Below are 20,454 nucleotides of genomic sequence, written 5' to 3'. Positions count from 1 at the left end.
TGTTTCATTTTTTCATTTACTATTTATAGTCTGCCTTTCTCACTGCGACTCAAAGCGGATTATACAGTGTAAAGTTGGTAACAGTCTATGCAATGAGACATCTGATAAGCACAGTGTAGGCCGATACAATCAATACGAAAAGATGTCAAATGAGCAGTGTACTAGGACTAGTCTAGGATTATCAAAATCCAAATGAGCATGGTGTATGAGGCATGATACAGAGTGTGGATATAATTAAGAAAAATGGTATTACATCAGTAGGAAACAATGAAACGCCAAAGGGTAATACCTGCAGCAAACTGATAACATGTCCTATACACAGCAGTTCAATCCACAGTCCCTTTCCCTTTATAGAGCGCCTTCATAAACTATTCTGTTATAGTGTAGTTCTATGTTTATGCCCTGACCTGGGTAGCCCCAGGCTAGCCTGATCTTGCCAGATCTCAGAAGCTAAGCAGGGATGACCCTGGTCAGTATTTGGATGGGAGACCTCCAAGGAATGCCATGGTCGTGACGCGGAGGCAAGCAATGGCAAACCACTTCTGAATGTCTCTTGCCTTGAAAACCCTACGGGGCTGCCACAAGTCAGCTGTGACTTGACAGCAAAAAAAAATTACGCTTATAGTAATGCTTTCCCAGACAATTCCATTTTACATAGTTGGTAGAATGACAGGAGCGTGAAGTCCTCCTGGCCTTGACAGGCAGGCCTGTCCACAATGTGGGGGCCACAGAGAAAAAGAACACGTATGGGTGATCGTTGATCTTGCCCGTTTTCAGGGGGCACCTACAGGAGGCCTTGCTCAGATGAATGGAGCTGTCATGAAAGAACCTAGGAGAGGCAGTCCTGCAAGGATGAGGGTCTGAGACCATGCAGGGATTGGCATGTGACAGTCACAGCACCTTCAATTGCTCCCAGCAGTTGATGGGCAGCCAACAGAGCAACCGCCAAACAGGCATGATGTGCATGCTCCATCTAGCCAGGGCTGAGTTTGCTGAATCTCACAAGCAGGGAAATATGCATGATAAAGCCATAGTGGTAAGTGTGTGGGCAACAGATGAGGAAACCTCCAAAATCAGATCAAGTTTCCATGGCTAACAGAGATAGAATAAGTTACACAAGGGAGAGAGCGAGAGAGCAGGTGTATATACAAAGTGCTGTCAAGTCACAGCCAACTTACAGCGAACCTCTCTTGGGGTTTTCAAGGCAAGAGATTGCAAAGGTGGTTTGCCATTGCCTGCCTCTACGAACATGTACGTCATCTTAATTCAGCTTTCCTGGCCACATAATTCCTATCAATGGCATCATTTGCATAGAGCACCCTCAGTTGTGGAACTCCCTGCCCCAGGATGCGGTGATGGCTACCAACTTGGAAGGTTTAAAGAGGGGAATGTACATGTTCATGGAGGTCCAGTCAAAATAGATGCTAGTCATGATGCATACTTATCCAGTATCAGAGGAGCATGCCTATTATCTTAGATGCTGTGGAACACAGGCAGGATAATGCTGCTATAGTCTTCTGTCTTGTGGGCTTTGTGGAGGCACCTGGTTGGCCACTGTGTGAACAGACTGCTGGACTCAATGGGCCTGGGTCTGATCCAGCATGGCTTTTCTTAGGTTAAGACAGACAGAAGAGAAAGCCAGGTTTTTGCTTCAGGAAAAGGAGGTGTCAGATTCCCCTCCCCACAGCCCAACACAAGCCACTGAATGCCCTCTGCAAGCCCACCCAGCAATCATGAGGGCACGACACATTTCTTTACAATACAAGGGAGTTTGCTCCCAGATGGAGAATTCTATACTTGTAAGGAACTGCAGGACTCAGAGAGAGGCTGCATTTCTTCTGTCTGCCGGGTCATGGGAAAGGCAAAAGAGCTCTAGCACAAAGCATGTGTTAAGGGCGGCGGCCAGCTCAGGAGAGACTGGATTGCTCCAGTCAGTTCCACCAAGAAGGGAAACGGACCATCAGCAACATGAAGAGCCCTCGGCCACTATTTGCTACCTAGTATTGATCTACATGCTGGGCTAACATACTCTGAACCCATCCCAGAGACTAAGGAAGACCTTTGTCCCCTCCCCTCCCCACACACGTCTGGGATACAAGGAGGGCACCTTGGCCATCTTCTGGGCATGAAGCATGGGTCACTGGGGGTGTGGGGGGGAGGTCAGAATTTCCTGCATTGTGCAGGGGGTTGGACTAGATGACCCTGGTGGTCCCTTCCGCCTCTATGATTCTATACCTTTGCAAAATTGAGGGCTAGAAACACTTGCCCTAATGAATACCAGGATTCTCAGAGGACTGAATTCTGCATCAAGTGCCACGTCCGACTGATTTTCCACATTTCCATGGAATCCCAGCACATCCCAAGTGAGCTGCAGTCACTGAAGTGTGAAGTTGCTACAAGCAGCAATTTCTGCCTTATACTTTCACACAGTCAGGTCTGAGGATCTAAGAGACTCAAAGGACTTAGAAGAGACCCCCACGCTTACAAATAGGAGAGCTTGCAAAGTGAATGTCAGGGTTCTGCAGCTCCAGCTATCAACCATGAGTACTGCACAGCTGGGTTATTCAAAGTTTCTGGCAAAAAAAGCAAGAAAAAAGCACAAGGGGGAGGGGAGGTTCCCCAAATGCCTCAAAGCATGGACCATAAAGCTGTGGGCAAAGCTCCCAGCCCTCAACCCATTCTTCTGCCCAGCCATTCAGAGACTGTGCGGTCAACAATGAAACACAGCAGGGCTCTGGCCAGCACTGGCTCAAGCCAGTACTGGAGAGCCAGTGTGGTGTGGTGGTTAAGAGCTGTGGTTTGGAACGATGGACTTTGATCTGGAGAACCAGATTCGATTCCCCACTCCTCCACATGAGCAGCGGAGACTAATCTGGTGAACCAGGTTGGTTTCCCCACTCCTACACATGAAGCCATCTGGGTGACCTTGGGCAAGTTACAGCTCTATTAGAGCTCCTTCAGCCTCACCTACCTCACAGGGTTTCTGTTGTGGGAGGGGGAGGGAAGGTGGTTGTAAGCCGGTTTGATTCTGCCTTAATTGATAGAGAAAGTTGGCATATAAAAAACCAACTCTTCTTCTCTGAGGCAGGCTGATTGTCTGAATTAAAACTATAGGCAAGAAGGTCGACCCTAGGAGCCCCCATGTTACTGTATGGATCATGGACATGGACATTGCATTAAAAATGCAAGATCCAATAAATTCCTGACTTGTCTTGCTGACAACTTCCTATTCCAGAAGGTGGACAGGGAAACAAGGGGGTCTGCTATTTTAGACTTGATTCTCACCAACAGGGAAGAACTGGTCGATGAGGTTAAAGTAGTAGGCACCCTGGGTAATAGTGACCACATACTCTTGGAATTTACAATCTTGGGGAGAGGAAAACCTGTACATAGTCAGAGATGTAGGTTGGACTTCAAAAGAGCAAATTTTAACAAACTTAAACTTATGCTAGGTAGAATCCCATGGTCAGAAATACTTAAGGAGAAGGGAGTTCAAGAAGGGTGGGCATTTCTTAAAAATAAAATACTGAAGGCGCAATCCCAAACCATTCCTATAAGAAGGAAAAATGGGAAGAGCCTAAAGAGGCCAGGGTGGCTCCATAAGCAGCTTTTTAAAGAGTTGAGAAATAAAAAAGACTCATTTAGGAAGTGGAAGGAGGGCCTTATAACCAAAGAGGAATGTAAGCAAATAACTACCGTATATACTCGCGTATAAGCCGAGTTTTTCAGCCCCAAAAATGGGCTGGAAAAGCCGGCCTCGGCTTATACGCGGGTCAATACGGGGGGAGGGAGGGAGGAGGGGGGAGGGAGGGGGGAAACTTACCGCCGTCACCGCCACCGCCGGGCCCGTGCCTCTTCCTGCCGCTGGGAGCGGCCTGGGGCAGCCTCCTGCAGCCGCAGGATGGCTGCCCAAGGCCCCCCCCCCGCCGCCATTTTTCCCGGGGCCTTGGGAAGCCTTGGGAAGCCTCCTGGAAGGCTGCCCCGGCCCTTCCCGCCCCCCTCCGCCATTTTTCCCGGGCGGGAGGGGCCTGGGGCAGCCTCCTGCAGCCGCAGGAAGGCTGCTCCGGGTCCCCCTGGGCCTCGCCGCCGCTTCCTCCTGCCGGGAGCGGCCTGGGGCAGCCTCCTGCAGCCGCAGGAAGGCTGCCCCGGCCCCCCCGGGCCGCGCCTCCGCCGGACCCTCGCCGCTGGAGAGCCCTGTCAGGTAAGCCTGTGGGGGGGAGGGGTTATAAGCCGACCCTCGGCTTATACGCGGGTGCCTAATTTTTCCCCATTTTTGGGGAGAAATTAGGCACCTCGGCTTATACGCGGGTCAGCTTATACATGGGTATATACGGTAGTGCTTGTAGGGAGAGTGTTAGGAAAGCTAAAGCTCAGTATGAACTTAGGCTAGCGAGAGATGCTAAACGCAACAAAAAAGGGTTCTTTTCTTATGTACAGAGTAAGAGTAAGGACAAGATAAGCCCATTGTGGGGACTGGAAAGTGAAATTGTAACAGGAGATGAAGAGAGGGCAGAACTCCTCAATTCCTACTTTTCCTCAGTTTTTTCTCGTGAGGGAAGTGGTGCTCAACATGGCATAAACAGAACACGTGATGAGGGAAGGGATTTGCAGCCTAGAATTGGCATTGGGGTAGTGCACAAACACCTGGTTTCTTTAAATTAAACAAAATCCTCTGGGCCAGATGAATTGCACCCAAGGGTACTCAAAGAACTTGCAGGTGTAATTTCGGAACCTCTGTCCATTATTTTTGAAAAGTCTTGGCAAACAGATGAGGTGCCAGAAGATTGGAGGCAGGCAAATGTTGTCCCCATCTTCAAGAAGGGTTCCAGGTAACTACCGACCCATCAGCTTGACTTCTATACCAGGAAAAGTGTTCGAACAAATCATCAAACAGTCTGTCCTTGAGCATTTAGAAAGGATGGATCTGATCACTAAGAGCCAGCATGGGTTTCTCAAGAATAAGTCATGTCAGACTAATCTTATCTCCATTTTTGAGAAAGTTACTACCTTGCTGGATCAGGGGAATGCTGCAGACATAGTTTATCTAGATTTCAGTAAGGCTTTTGATAAGGTTCCACATAGTATTCTAGTTGACAAATTGGGAAAATGTGGGTTAGATCCTATTATTGTTAGATGGATCTGCACCTGGTTGACAGATAGTACCCAAAGAGTGCTAGTTAATGGTTCCTCGTCCACTTGGAGAGAAGTGACTAGTGGAGTTCCTCAGGGATCTGTGCTGGGCCCTGTGTTGTTCAACCTCATTATAAATGATTTGGATGAAGGAATAGAGGGGATGCTTATTAAATTTGCAGATGATACTAAATTGGGAGGGGTAGCAAATACGGTAGAAGACAGAGCCAAGATGCAGGATGATCTTGACAGGCTGGAGAAATGGGCTAGAACTAATAAAATGCACTTCAACAAAGACAAATGCGAAGTTCTGCATTTAGGTAGGAAAAAACAAATGCATAATTATAGGATGGGGGAGACTTGTTTGAGCAGTAGTGTGTGTGAAAAGGATCTTGGGGTCTTAGTAGACCTAACACTGAACATGAGTCAGCAGTGTGATGCTGTAACTAACTAGGCAAATGCAGTCTTGGGCTGCATCAACAGAAGTATAGTGTCCAGATCACGTGAAGTGATGGTATCGCTTTACTCTACTCTGGTTAGACCTCAACTAGAGGACTGTGTTCAGTTTTGGGCACCACAATTTAAGAAAGATGTAGACAAGCTGGAACGTGTCCAGAGAAGGGCAACTGAGATGGTGAGGGGTCTGGAGACCAAGTCCTATGAGGAAAGGTTGAAGGAGCTGGGTATGTTTAGCCTGAAGAGGAGAAGACTGAGAGGGGACATGATAACCATGTTCAAGTACTTGAAGGGCTGTCATCTAGAGGAGGGTGCTGAGTTGTTTTCTGTTGCTCAAGAAGGTCGGACCAGAACCAACAGGTTGAAATTAAATCAAAAGAGTTTCCGTCTGCACATTAGGAAAATTTTCTAACAGTTAGAGCGGTTCCTCAGTGGAACAGGCTTCCTCGGGAGGTTGTAAGCTCTCCTTCCCTGGAGGTTTTTAAGAAGAGGTTAGATGGCCATCTGTCAGCAATGCGGATTGTGACCTTAGGCAGATGATGAGAGGGAGGACATCTTGGCCATCTTCTGTTCACTAGGGGTGTGGAGGGGGGAGGTAGTTGTGAATTTCCTGCATTGTGCAGGGGGTTGGACTTGATGGCCCTAGTGGTCCCTTCCAACTCTATGATTCTATGTAGCCCAACTGAAAGAAGTTAAGACCAGAACGGTGATGCATGCAGAACAGCATTCTATGAGCAGCAGTCCCCAAGGGAAAGTGATCTCAGAATTGGGAGGGGGGCGTGGTGCTTAATGATCCAATCTTACCCAACGTACAGAAGCAGATGAATTCTCTGCCCTATATCAACATTCTCTGCCCCAGTGTACTCTGTTCTGACCTGCTGTAGCTCTCCCCGGCAAACTCACAGGAGGAAAAGACACCCCCCCCCCGCCCCGAAGAAGCCAGGCCAGCGAACTGAATCACATGGCGATGCAACCAGCAACCTCCTTGGCTCATGTATGACTTCCCTTTTTCATTTATTTTGCATGGCTTGGTCCGAATTCTCCGGCAGTACACAGACGGGACTTACTGGAGGATGCTTTGGGGCAAAAAGCAATGCTAGCCCAAAATCCAAAGCCACTAAGACTGCACCACTAGAGAACACGGGAGAAAGGTTCCCACCTATTTTCAAAATATGTCCTTGACTGCAGAAAGCTACTTATGTCAGGCAGAAAAATTAAACCAGACATCTTCTCAAAGAGAAGGATGCTTCAACTGGAAGAAAAACGTCTATGGAGGCTGCTTGCCCACCACCCACTAGCCCAGGGCTAGAGTTAGCACTGCAGAAACACTTGGGATAGCTGCTGCCTTTCATTTTCACAAAGCAAGAGTGCTCATTTTTCCCTCTCAGCTTTGACCCAGCAGCTCTGTGCAACTGGGAAAACTGCTTTGCATCCTCCACCATCCCTGCTAAGCCAATTCAGCACATCCCGTTTGTCTCCCCTTTTAAGGCTACAACTACCGAGTTTGTTCTCTGCAACCATGCTGTGAAACAACACTTCCACCCCCCACTTCACTGACCGTGCAACCTGATGATGATGAAGAAGAGTTGGTTTTTATATGCCGATTTTCTCTACCTTTTAAGGAGTCTCAAAGTGGCTTACAATCGCCTTCCCTTCCTCTCACCACAACAGACACCTTGTGAGGCAGGTGGGGCTGCGTTCTGAGAGAACTGACTAGCCTAAAGTCACCCAGCAGGCTTCATGTCTAGGAGTGAGGAAACCAACCCGGTCTATCACTTTTAACCACTACACCACGCTAGCTGATGAAGAGTTCTGGGGTTACCTAAAATCTTGCCCACTGGTTTTGTGATGCACACAATTCCTTGATATTTGGGGTGGTCTTTACAAAATAATGTGACATTTGCAACTTTGTGGACTCAAGTGGCTACTTGTAACCTTTGTCTAGTTAAAGAACAGTGTTTGCATTTGTTTGTTATCATGGGGAAGTTTTGAGCACACACAATCCCAGGAAAGCTGCCCCGTGCTTTTTTGTGAACAGGGAGATCAGCTCAACAGAACATCTTTCATTCTCTTCCTGTTTCAGAATTTACTTCTATTGGGCTGCCCCTCCATCCCATCATACATGACTCATCAGCAAAGGGAAGGGAGCAAGGGGGGGAAATTCCCAACAGAATCATCTTCAACAGAACAATGCAAATCTGCTCGGGCACCTTAATTAAGGCCACAATCTGTTTATGACCTTTTGAATAAATTGCTCTTTTCTGAAGGCAAAGCTGTTAAACACATTAGCAAATATAATTAAAGTGGGGGAAGAGTGAAAAAGGGGGCGGGATTACCTTTCTCATTAAAAAATCCTCTTGCAAGAAGGAATAGGTGCAAGGAGACCAAAGTAACTGCCAAAGCTCTGCAATTATTACCTCCCGCCATCCTCCCCTCACTGCTGAACATAACTTCACTGTAAGCTCCTTGTGGGCAGAGTCTTTTTTTTTTTAAGGGCATAATTTATTTTCCCCCTCCTGTTTCCTTTGTTTACACATTGCTTGAATTCCAGCCTGCACACAAGCAAACAGAAAGGTAGCAGAGAAGACTGAAAGCAGGTGAAGTACATTTTTAACACTCCCTTGCCTCATCATGAAGAATTCCTGAAAGTGGAAAACTAACACATCAGGGAAAATTGAAGCAAACTGAACAGAACCTCTTGCATCAGTGTTAGGTTTCTACTTGCTGAGTGGTTTGTTGGTTTTTTAAAGGCAGGGCTGGATCTTGGGGGGGGGGTCTGGGGGAGAAGCACTCCAGGCACAAGGAATGGGGGGTGCCAGTACAGGCATGAAGAACTGCCACCACCCTGTGGCACAGGCGCAGCTGCCTGCCAGCGGCACGCATGTGCACTGCCACCCAACAGTTAGCCACCCTTCGTCGCATGCGCTGCACCTACACCAGCGGTGTGCGAGGCCACACCTGTGACTACCAGCACCCGACCCCAGCCCACGCATGTGACATACCTCATCCCCTGGGCACTCCTTCCCCCAACTCCATGCCTGTTTACAACACAAGAGAATATTGAAAAGCGGCCTCCCCTCCCTGAATCTGGCAGTGGGAAAGGCCACTCAACCAGCTATCTTCAGTCATGGGCCCTCTCAGTTCACAACCTGTTTGCAAGATGCAACATTTGACAAACTGGTCAGATGTGGACATGCCCCGGCCCTTCACATATCTTCAAATGTGAAAAAAGCTAATAGTGCCCAAACATTCACCCATTGCTTTCCCACAGTTCTTCCCCACCCCACTCACTGGCAGCCACGGCCTCCCCGCCTGCTGTCCACCACATCCCATAAACACAGGAGGCATTAACATTCCATTGTTGGGGACTTTATGACATGAGTTGAGATGTGAAGTCCACGGCAAAATCTAATGTCCCCCCCCTTTTGATTTTTTTCCCTTTTGGCAACCGCTGTTCAAACAACACTTTTTTCCTTTAATAAATATGCCTTTTCTATTTTCAACTCCAATATCCTCCTGCCTTGCAGATGGCAAATACCAAGATACATGTGCTAAAGTCCCAGAGAGTGCAGGCAGTTTGCAGCTTTCTCTTTAGTACTGGGTGTATTTGCAGTTTTGTTTGTAGTAAATTAGGCATTTATATTATTTCATAAATATGCCATACAGCACAATTTTATGTGCTAAAGTTATAAATTATGCATTTCAAGTTGTAAAAGCAGTAAAATGCGCTTAGATAGGTTTGATAAGTAAGTACTGTGTATATTTTGATTCTCCACAAGATTTCCATGGGCATTTTCCCAAGGAAAAGAAAAGGCTCTCTTCTCCACAGCATCAATACTTACTGAAATGCTACAGCTTTACATGCAAGGGGTTGTCCCGTCTCTGGGCCCGATTCTGTGTCCATTTGTCACAAAAGCCAGGGAACTGCCTGGATCTGGGCCAGGGCGTTCTCACCATGCCTCGTAAGAGCTATAGGGCTTTCTCTGATGCCCTCGCCCCCTGAGAAGGTTCTTTCCGTGAGCTGGCACATGCAAAAGCAGCACAGAGACAATTTACCTGGCCCAGGAGCCTACTAAGCAACCTACACAGAAAAGCCTGCAAAAGAAGGTGTTGCACAGGCACAAAGCTGCCCAACACGGCATCCAATCAGAAAGTCAAGCAAAACCCTCAAATGCTCTGCTGAGAGACTTCACTCACAGACAACTGGGTATGCCAATTAAAGTCAGTCACTTTATTTCTGTTGCAAAGTTCACAGCATCCATGGAGCAGAGCAGACCCAGTGCTCGGTAAGTGCCAGGGGTCTTCCCAAGTATGCTGGACTAAGGGGACAGGAGCCTGATCCTGCAAAGCACATCTCTTCTGAGGCACAATTCACAAACACAGGATATTTTTTATAGTTGACTCATCTAATATCATACAGACCTGGATGGCCCAGGCTAGCAATCTCAGAAGCTAAGCAAGGTCAGTCCTGGTCAGTATTTGGATGGAAGACCAAGGAAGTCCAGGGTCTCTACACAGAAGCATGCAATGGCAAACCACCTCTGAACGCCTCTTGCCTTGAAAACCCCATGGGGTCACCATAAGTCATCTGTGACTTGGCAGCAAAAAAACCAAAACCCTAATATTTTGAGAATGCCCTCTAGCATCATAAATATGTAAGAAAAAACAGGTGGGCGGCAAAGATTCTGTGATTATTTTCATGGGTGGTTATGTAGAGCTTGCAAGACTGACCAACCCACCCCCTACCCCACAAGACCAGCTACCCCTGTCTAATCCTGCCAGCCTGCTCACAGTGCAAGCTTGAAGCACAGTGCAGAGGACCTTGGTGGATGCGCTTCCAGGCTCCACTCAAAGATCAGCAATGGGCCCGGAAAGCCAACTGTGGCGTTGAACACTTCATAAATCTCAGACGAGCCGGCCATCTGTCTTTGGGAGCATTTGTGGCAAAGCCTCATGGTCGCTGCTGTTTTGGCAAGTGCCAGCCCTCTGGATTGGGACATTCTTAGCTCTGGTGCCTCCTTGGACATCACCAACAACCTTGTTGAAGTCAATAACTGGATGGGGACCAGAGTCTGCCTCTGGTCTTGGCCATAACACCTCAGGCCCAGCCCAGAAGAACCAACAAGCTCCAAGTCCTGGGGAGGCAAATGAAGAAGAGGGCAAGAAAGCAGCATTGGGGCAGCAGGCGGATCATCATGAAACGAGGAAGTGGCCTGTCCACTGTGGGACTGCTTTTATAGAGAGTCTCCAAGCGAAACATCTGTTATTGGAAAGAAGCTCAGACAGGGAGCAACACGGACTTCTGGTTGAACAAATTTGAAAAACATGGAGGGGATAAAGCATCTTCACCGCTAACATGGAATTAGTTGCCAAGTCCAATAAACTCCTACACACACAAAAAGAGTGTTCAGCCTCTTGTCAGAGAACACCCGCAGCAGCGTTCCTGGACCCAGAATTCCAAACGCCAACAAACCAAACCCTGAAGCCCCTCAAAGCACGAGACGCCCCGCTGCATGTGCCACTCTGCTACATGACTCCCCTGGACCAGCCAAGGGTGGGCAACCTGAGCAAGGACCCTCCTGGCACCCCCTCCCACCGCTTACAAATGCCTCTTGCAGCTGGAGTCAACAGGGGAGGGTTTCCTGGACGTCCACTTGTCTGGCTGCTCTGGCAGAGCTTTTTACACCTCAGCCTCATTCTGCAGCTCATTCAGTTCTTGTAGGCCTGTTTGATTTTGGTCTCATCATAAGCTGCTTTGAGAAGCCCCTTTTTGGAGAAGGCCTGTAGTAAGCATGCAAAGGAAAGAAGCCCAATGGTGAGAAGGGGAAGGTTCTCTGGGCTCGGGGGCAGCTCATGCCCTGGGCAGAGGAGCTTCGGTGCCTGCCCCCCCCCACCATGGCAAGAGCCGCGGAAAAGAGGGCTCTGCCTCCCAGCACTGAGGGAGGTGGACTGAGACAGGCCAAGGGGTTTTGCCAGAGAAGGGGACGGATCCTGCACCCTTGCTAACTACATCAGCTGGGAGGCTGAGCTTGTGGTCACCGGGACCCAAACTGAAGAGTGGCGGCTGTTCCAGGGGCTTTATGAAGTTTAAGGGGCTCTCCTGGGAGCAAGGTTCAGGGGGGAGGAGGCAGCTTGGAGCCACTGGGGTGCTTTCCATGGACAAAAGGAAGGATTTTCCCTCCCGCGCCTGCAGAGTGTGGCTTTCTCGCCTCTGAGGGGAAAAAATCCTTCTGCTCTCAGAACCGCTCCAGTGGATCTGTCAGCTAAGGCTTTCTGGCTTTCTGCCTCTACCCCCAGGCATCTACACCTCAATGGAGACCTGCCCGGCTAATCGTTAGTGTGTTACCAGGTTCCGCGGAACAATGCCTGGGAGCCCTGGAAATCACCTAGCTATTTCACGCGTTAGTTTCATGTATGGGTTTTTCACCGGCAGTTACCTTCCGTATTGTTTCCTTGTATCTGAGCCATCAAGACAACTCTGCCGCACCTCGTCCTTTTGTATTATGCCATGAACCTAATCAATCCTATTGTATGTACCCTATAAATATACCGGTGTTTCCCCATGTCTGTATTCTAGCCTTATGTTTCTATGGACTGACTGAACTCGCTGGCTTTCTTAATAAAACTTTTAAACTCGCGACTACTTCTGGAGTGAAGTTCCTTATGAAAGAAACGCAACAAAGTACTGCAGCCTGACAGGATCCAAGCCCTGGAATTGTTCATCCCCCCCCCCAACCCACCACCACGAGTGCACTCTGGATTAATATCTCCCCACAGTGCCTTGGCAAATCTATAGGAAGAATGAAGGCAAACCCAGCAGGGAAGAAGTGGCAGGGAGGGCACCTGACAGCCCCTCCCTTCCCTTGGCCCAGAACACCTTGGGCAAGCAGGCAGATTAGAGGTCGTGGGAGCTCGACAGTTTAACTCCCCTTAAATTTACAGGCGAGGTAAAGGCCGTCCTGCTGGGAGAGAGCAAGGTCTGCCGCCTCAGCATCCGATGCCCACGGCAGGAGCTACAGAGCAGCGACAGGCAGCCCCTCTTCATCACAGCACCAAGGGGCCTTCAAGGCAAGGGCTGCTTCTGAATGCGGGCACTGCCCATAAACCAACAGCTAGGGAGAAATGGGTAGCACCCCCCAGAGAGCAGGAGGCCTCCAAAGGGCTCCCAAGCGGAGATGGAGGAGGGCAGAGCAAGAAGGGAACTTGCCCAGATCCCTTGCAGTTTATATGGTCACAAACAAAGATGAATAAGAACCCCACATCTCAGTTTAACCTTTGCCTACTCGAGTCTGTCCCGAGTTGAGAGCCAGTGTGGTGCAGTGATTCATGCTGGCTCGCTGCTCCACGTGGACACAGAACTGATGCTGACCACAGAGCGCCTTCAGCCAGCCTGGAGCTGCGAGCGGTGGGCAGAGACCCACCCTCCAGCCAGGACCATCCCTCCTCTCAGGCCTGTAGCTGGATCAGGCCTGTAGCTGGGCGCAGTCCTGGGAGGCACAGCTGCTCAAGCGCCCCAGGTCCTCGTCTGCTTGCAGGGTGATGGCAAGCGCCACAGGCCCCGATCCCCTGCCTTGCAAGGCCTCCTTCTGGTGCTACTTACTGTTTGACACAGGTCAGTGGGGCAGCGGTACCACCTTTGAGCGACTTCTTGAAGCCCAGCCCCTCAAGGGGGATAATAGCAACCCTGAGCAGGCTGAGGACATCTTCTGTCTCAGAAGCCCGCATCCGTTGAGCAGCAGAACCAGCAGCAAACAAGACTCGGGCTGCAAAATGGCTCCCCTCCTGCAGAGAACCCTCCGGGTTGCCAGGCCGGCAGACAGAGCAAACCCAGCAAGGAGATCTCCCTGGCTGCTCTGCTCCTTTCTGCACTGCTGCCATCAGAGACCCAAAAGCAGCCACACGGGATGGGCGAGTTGATCCACTGCTGAGGAAAACACAGGCACACCGGAACTGCAGAGGCAGCAGGAGCAGCGGCACAATCCGCCCTCCCAGGGGTGAACCCTCTGGCCTGGCAGCGCTCTCTCTCTCTCTCTCTCTCTCATCTGCCCACAGTGGATAAAATGGGAGGGGGGGAGGAGAACAATGCGCAAGCTGCTTTGTGTCCACATTGGGGAGAAAGGTGGGGTGTAAATAAAGAATAAAATAAGCTGGCCCACTCCACAGGCTTCCCAAATTAAATTCCCTTTCCCCCCCTTCCCGCCCCATACAAGTGAATGGAACAGGTCTTGATCTACCTGCTAGGAGTAAAGGAGAATCTAAGCAGGAATCCAGGTCCCCGCCAGCCCCAAACATGGGAGGTGCTTTTGTCTGGAATCAAAGCCCTTCCTTCTTTCAGAGACGTTTGCTATCCTCAGTCAAGCTGCTGCATTCCACCTTTACGGGTTGTCCTCCTGACTTTTTCCAAGACCCAGTTTGTGGCAGTTTTTCTGACTTAACCGACCACTGCAGCACCAGCTTGTCTGGTGTGGACCAGACAAGCACTCCTGCAGGGGGGGGGGGGGAGAGCGCGCTTGCAGGGCACTCGGTCACGCTCCAACAGTCCCCCACTGCAGCTGCCTCTTGGTTCCTCCCTCCCTTTTAAACCACATTCTCCCCTCTCCCACCAGCTCATTATGCCGCTGTGACAAAAAGCAACATGAAGTTTCCTGCTCTTCCCACGGACACCAATACGGAGAGAGCAGGGTCCCAAATGTCAACCTGTTTCTGCTGGACCAAGGAAAAGACTAAGATGGGGCATCAGGGTGCTTGTAACAACTAACATGACTAGCTCCAGCCAGCCTGGGCAAAGACCAGACAACTTGCAAATCAGACGGAGGAAATCGGCACCGGTGATGGCCCAAGAGAGAGAGATCCTGCGAGGCAGCAACACACCCAGGATGCCTCACAGTGTCCCAAGGGATGCTGAGGTATGATGCTTGGACTGACGGTGCTTGGGGAGGGCCACAAGCACTCTCAGATATTGCTCAAGCCAACCTACCTCACAGGGCTGTTGAGAGGACAGAAAGAGTACCTTGGAGAGCAAGACTCCAGGGCATCAGCAACAGCTTCCTTTCTGCTGTCTTGGCTAGGAGCTGCTGATAGACTGGTCCTCCTCCTCTAGGAATTTGTCTGCCCCTTTTTCATTCTTTTAAAGACATTTGGGCTAGCAACCATTACCTTGCCCTGCAGCAGTGAATTGCACAAGACAACTCCCCAGGGTGTGACAGGGTGCTCTCGTTTGCCGGCCCTGAACCAACTGTCAACCTGCTTCATGACTTGATACCGAGTTCCAGGAAGAAGAAAGGAAGGATTTCACACACACTAAAACTGAGGCCACTTCACGGCTGACCTTTCCCACCACATCCATTCCCAGAGAATGAAGCTCCCTGCAGGAGACACAGTGGGCAGCCAAGCTCCAAGAGACAGCCATTGCCCAACTGTGGCAAAATAGACTCACTCCAGATGGTGTACATGAGGAGTCAGCCGCTGATGGCCCCGGGGCCACAGACATGGTTCTGAGTGGGGCCACCCAGACTGCCGAGAGCCAAACGCCAAGGCAAGAGGCAGTGAGGGCAGCCAGCACCGGCAATCGTGGGCCTCCACCACTGTGGCAGCCAGTAGGGTCCTTCAGCTCTCCCCTCCCCAGTGCTTAGTCAAGCATCCTTACAGCAAAACTAGTTGCTCACAATGGCCACACTTTTCCTGCTCACATGAGGCAACCCTGGGCAGTTCATCACTGCAGAGGAGGAAAGAGAAAGCATCTCCTCCCTTGCAGGCATGCAAAGAAGATGCGGAAGACCCACAGTCTGCCTCCCCCACTGCCTCAGCTCCCGTATGCTCGCCAATCTGCTCTTAGGAGCCCACATGAGTCAAGAGACTACTGCAACTCACTCTACGCAGGGCTACTCTTAAGGTTGCTCCAGAAGCTTCAGCTGGTCTAGAATGCAGCAGGGAGAGGGTCCTTACGGGACCCCTTGGAGAGCTCATATCCAACCAGAGCTCCGCCAGCTGCATTGGCTCCAAGCTGAGTGCCAGATCAGGTTTAAGGTTCTGGGTTTGACCTTTAAAGCCCTAAACAATCTGGGACCTTCGTACCTATAGGATCGCCTCTCCTGATACACCCCTCAAAAAACATTACATTCACCAAATAACAACCTACTGGAAATCCCCAGCACCAGAGGAGCTCCCGGGCCCTGCGGGACTTGGCTCAGTTCCACGGGGCCTGTAAGACAGAGGTGCTCCGCTGGGCCTAGAGCTGAGGACAGCGACAGCCAGTTCCACCTTGGCCGGCCTCCCTGTGCTCTCTGGGCCACCTGCCTGTCTCTTGTACTTTTATAAGGGTCGATTCCACCTTTCCACCTGGCTCTGATGCCACCGGTACCAATATTAAAGGCATCACTGGATCTTTTGGGTTAAATATTGGATTATTAAACTGTACTATAGGTGTTAATGACATTCATATTGTATGGTTTATATTTTAATTAGAATATTCTTGGAAATTGCACTTGGATGTAAGCTGCCCTGATCCTGGCTTTGGTTGGGAAAGGGCAACCTAATAAATAAATAAATGAGTCCAAAAAGAGGAGAGAACCAAATTCTCGGTTATTTCCGGGAAGAAGTGCAGTCAGCACAGGGGAGCCTAGACTACTACTTCAGAAGGTTACCTAGCCAAACAGTACCACAGAAATGCCAAAGTCTCCAAGGGATAACCAGAGCTAGCCTTAACCTCCACCCATGAGGGACCAACTAGAGGGCAGCAGAGGTAGCCTCCCCCACCCCCCGCAAACACACACACACCCAAGAGCTGCAGCCAGCAAAGTGTCCCTGGGAACTTGGTGGCTGGAGTTTTTGGTAGGCTGTCACCTCTACCCTCTAACAGTCACCGGTCAACACAGCCCAACACTGCTGAGAAAAGCACAGAAGAACCCTTGGAGGGGCACTTGGAGGAGAGGAAAAGCAGATCTCCGGAAAACGGGAAGCCAGCCATGCACAAGCACTGCCTTGACGGACCAGAGCGAAGGACCCTCCAATCGGGCAGGCCAGTCCCAGCCACAGCCTGCCGGAGGTCTGCACTGGAGCATGCCAGAGAAGTATGGAGGCGGAGGAGTCCCTCTCCCCCTTCCTCGGCATCCAGCTCCTGAGACTCACTCAGAGTGTCCCAGAAGCACCCAACGAGCCTCTCCATTGGCATCCAGAAGTTGAGCACCCGGGCACCCACTTTCCCCAAACAAGATGCCTGGCTGCCGGCTCCCACTCCGAAGGACCCCTGGAGCAGCACCTGAAGGCTGCTGGGGGGCGGGGGGCGTTTCTGTCAGCCACAGGCTCGTGTCCCTCCCCCTTCACACACATACAGGCAAAAATACACAGGCCTTTTACAGAACCCAGCAGAAGCACCTTGAGTCGAATGGCCTGTATTCTTTTGTCAACTGTTGAGGACTCTTCCCCAGCAGAGTGCGGCTGTTCAAGAACTCTTCAGATAGCCCACAAAACTGACTGCAGGATCACACAAGAGGCCACAACCTTAGGGAGAACAGCAGCCCACCCACCACCACCACCACCACCACCACCACCACCGATGGCCTCAGGCAAGCTACTCTCCCTCAGCTGCCTCCCTGTTAGCAATGTAGGGCTGATACTGCCCTATCTTACAGGACTGTTGTGATGACTGGAAAGATCATTTGTGCCTGAGCATTCTGAAGCATGGCATAGACAGTGGGATCCCAAGCGGGGTTTCCCTTCCTCTCCTATTAGAGGGGCATAACTCTGCTTAGGACTGCGGCTGCCTAAACTTACAAGTACTTCTTTCCGATGGGAAAAAGCGACAGAGCTGACCACCAGGCGCCCCCCCCCCCCCCCACACACGTGTTTGGAGAGACGGGCTTTGGCGCTGTCAAGAGACCAAATCCAACCGGAGGAGGAATCCGGCCTCCAGCGCCCCAGGAAAACTTCGCTGCTCGCCCGATCAGACCTGCATCGACCGACTTATGGGTCGCCGCCCCCCGCCCGCCCCCCAACCGCGCCTGCTTCGTTCGGCGCTCCTGCTCCGCAACCGGTCAAGCGGGGCCCCGCGCCGCAGCCGCACTGGCGCCCCCGAGCGAGCCCCGCTTGGCCTGTGGCTCGGGGCCTCCCCCTGCCCGCCTCCAGCAGCCTCCAGCGCCCCAAGCCCACCCGCGCCCCCTGGGCCTACCTGCGACATCTGGGGCCTGAAGTTGATGTCCTTGAGGTCCACGGAGCCCGGCGCCAGGTTGTGCAGCAGCTGGCACAGCAGCACCCCGTCGCGCAGCGCCTGCGCCAGCTCGAAGACCACGGCCGAGGGCCACACCACGCGGTGGCTGGCCGGCAGCACCTTGGCGTCGATCAGCCAGCGGCCGCACTGCCGCCACTCCTCCATGCCGGCCGGCCGACCGCCCGAGCCTAGTGCGAAGGCGCCGCGCAGCCAGCCGCCTCGCCCATCGCGGCGGCGGCGGCGGCGGCGGCGGCGGGGGAGCCCCGCGCAGCCCCGGCCCCGCTCACGCCGCCGCCCCCGCGCCGCCCGGGGGGGCGCGCCGAGGCCCCGGCATGCCGGGGGAAGAGGGCAGCCCGCCGCGCCCCGCCGCCCGGCAAAGGCGAGCCCGGCCGCGCCGCCGCCTGCCTGGGCGCTCGGGGAGGGGAGGCGCGCCAAAGGGAGCCCCCCGCCCCCCGCACGGCAGGGCCGCCGCCGGCCCGCGAACAAAGGCCGGCCGGCCGGCCCGCTGCCTGCCTTCTCCCGCGGCTGCCCGCCCGCCCCACCGCCCGCCCTCTGGCTCCGCAGCGGCGCGCCTCGCAGCCCCTGCCTGCCTGGCTGGCTGGCTGGCCAAGCGGCGCGCTCGCTGGCTGGCTGGCTGGCTGGCTGGCTGGCTCCCGGGCGCAACTTGCTTCCTTCCTTCCTTCCTCCCTCCCTTTCCCCCCCAGAAACTTGCGGGCGGGAGGAGGCGCGTCCGGCCGGGCGCCTCTGCTGGCTGCGGGCCGGCTGACCGGCTGGCCGGCCTCCTCCGGGCAGAGCCGGAAAAGGAAACGCGCCGCCAACCTGGGTCTGGTCGGGTCTGGTCTGGCCTTCCCTCCCCCCGTAAGTGCGCCCGCCCCGCTCAGCCCAAACCCCCAGCCCCCAGGTGAGCGTGCATGGGCGTCGGGGGGGGGGCTTCCTCGGGAGTCAGCGAGGAGTGCTCCGTCTCCACAGCGGCAGCCTGATGCACGCCTCCTTGGGAGTGACGCTGCCCGAGCTGCCCGGGATTTGCCTCTAAGCGGGCTTGCGCGGGAGTCAGCTCCTTTGAACGTCCCAAGAACACGTGCGCGGAGCGGGCTGCTCCTCGTCCTCCTCACAACCGCATGCTGTGCACGTTTACTCCGGAGGCAGCCCCGCTGAGTTCAATGGGATCTACCCTCCAAGCACGCGCTCGCTTGTGAGTAATGATCGTGGATTTTGGTGGGATTTCCTTTCGACGGTAAACTGTAAATCCACCTGCATGATGTGCATTTACTTGAGAGTATATCATTGGGGTTTACTCCCAAGTGCGCACGCTTAGGATCCGGCTTGCTGGACCTGGAAATGTTCAGCCGAGAGGAGAAAAGCACGTTTGGAACACCCATCGGAAGCACAAAACGACTTTCAGAGGAAGAGACAGCAGAGCTGGGATCTCAGCCAACGTGGGGAAGGGGCAAAGGTGCTTTTGCTTCTCAAGGGTGAGAGAAGGGCACTCTGTGCATGCTCAGGGAGCACTCTGCTTTCAGCAAACACAGTAGTTAAGCCCAGCTGAGTTTGCTGTGAAATCTAACACCTTTGCCTGAAACCGACTTTGCGGGAGGGGGGGGGCAATCCACAAGTAGAACCGCCACTGGCTTCCACTTTCCATGCGGGGGTGTTGCCTCCTGTCCAAATGTGTGCCCCACCCACACTCCAGGGAGCCTGGGGGTGGGCCATGGCCCCTTCCCCCATTTTATTCTCACAACCAATGAAAAAGAGCAGGTGCCCCATAGTCACCCAGTGAGCTTCTTGGCAGAGTGAGGATTGGAACCCAAGTTCCCAAAGGAGTTTGGGAAGTGTTGGGGCTCAGCAGTAAAGCCCCTGGTTGGCATGCAGACGGGCCCAGGTTCAATCCCCAGCAGCATCTCCAGTTACAGGACCAGGTGGCAGGAGCAGCTGCCTGTCAGAGCAATGCTAACCTGGCAATGTTAACCTGGCAAGCCCCAGGAGTCTGACTCAAGAGAAGTCACCTTCCTGGTTTCCACGCAGGTGCAGCCTGAGGCTGAGGGGGCTCTGGCTTTTTTGCCTGGCCTTTCTGCTGCGCAGGCCTCAAACTCTCCTGCTAAACTCCCGCCGGTCAAGCTGGAGTTGGGAGCTGAGCCAGCAAGCGACAAGCGGGCTGGGAAGGTGTTTTGGAAGAACAGAACTGCTGCCCCCTGCTGTTGAGCACGGAGTATTATTCTTTCGCCTTTCCCTGCTTGTTTTAGCTTGGGGGGATGCTTGATCTCAAGGTGAAACTATTAAAAGGGATAACATTTTGCTGTGGCAACTTTCCGCAACTCATTTGCAGCTGTCCTTATAAGAAGAAAAAAACCAGAAGCCAAATTGGATGAATTAATTTGTCCCTGGAGAAATGCCCTTCTTCTAATGACTTTGACTCTCTTCCCCTAGTCATGGCTTGCTCGGGATTTACACTCCAGGTTTGGACCATTTCTCCTCTCTCACACAGACCTTGTACTCCTGAATTAGACATTTCTGAGCAGTGCACCAGTGGCATATCTGCTGTGTATACACCGTTGCTGTTTTGAGTATTGCCTCACCAGGCAGGTGTTTTTCTTTTCTTTCTTTTTTTCAATCTGGCTTTTCACCTGCACACTGTGTTTGGGTGTTTTTTATGTTCCCACTGGCAT

General features: G+C 52.3%; 1 protein-coding gene across 1 annotated transcript in view; it reads right to left on the bottom strand.

The window, feature by feature from the left end:
• VAV2 (vav guanine nucleotide exchange factor 2) overlaps positions 1–17,956 on the bottom strand; it is a 293,174-nt gene extending 275,218 nt beyond the window's left edge. The window contains exon 1 of the mRNA XM_056860968.1: positions 17,753–17,956. Coding sequence (XP_056716946.1) covers positions 17,753–17,956 — 204 coding nt within the window. The remainder of the gene's footprint in view (positions 1–17,752) is intronic.
• Between the last annotated feature and the right edge of the window lie 2,498 nt (positions 17,957–20,454).

The sequence above is a fragment of the Euleptes europaea genome, chromosome 14 (assembly GCF_029931775.1).
Source record: "Euleptes europaea isolate rEulEur1 chromosome 14, rEulEur1.hap1, whole genome shotgun sequence".
Classification (NCBI taxonomy): Eukaryota; Metazoa; Chordata; class Lepidosauria; order Squamata; family Sphaerodactylidae; genus Euleptes; species Euleptes europaea.
This window is presented reverse-complemented; position numbering and strand designations above follow the sequence as displayed.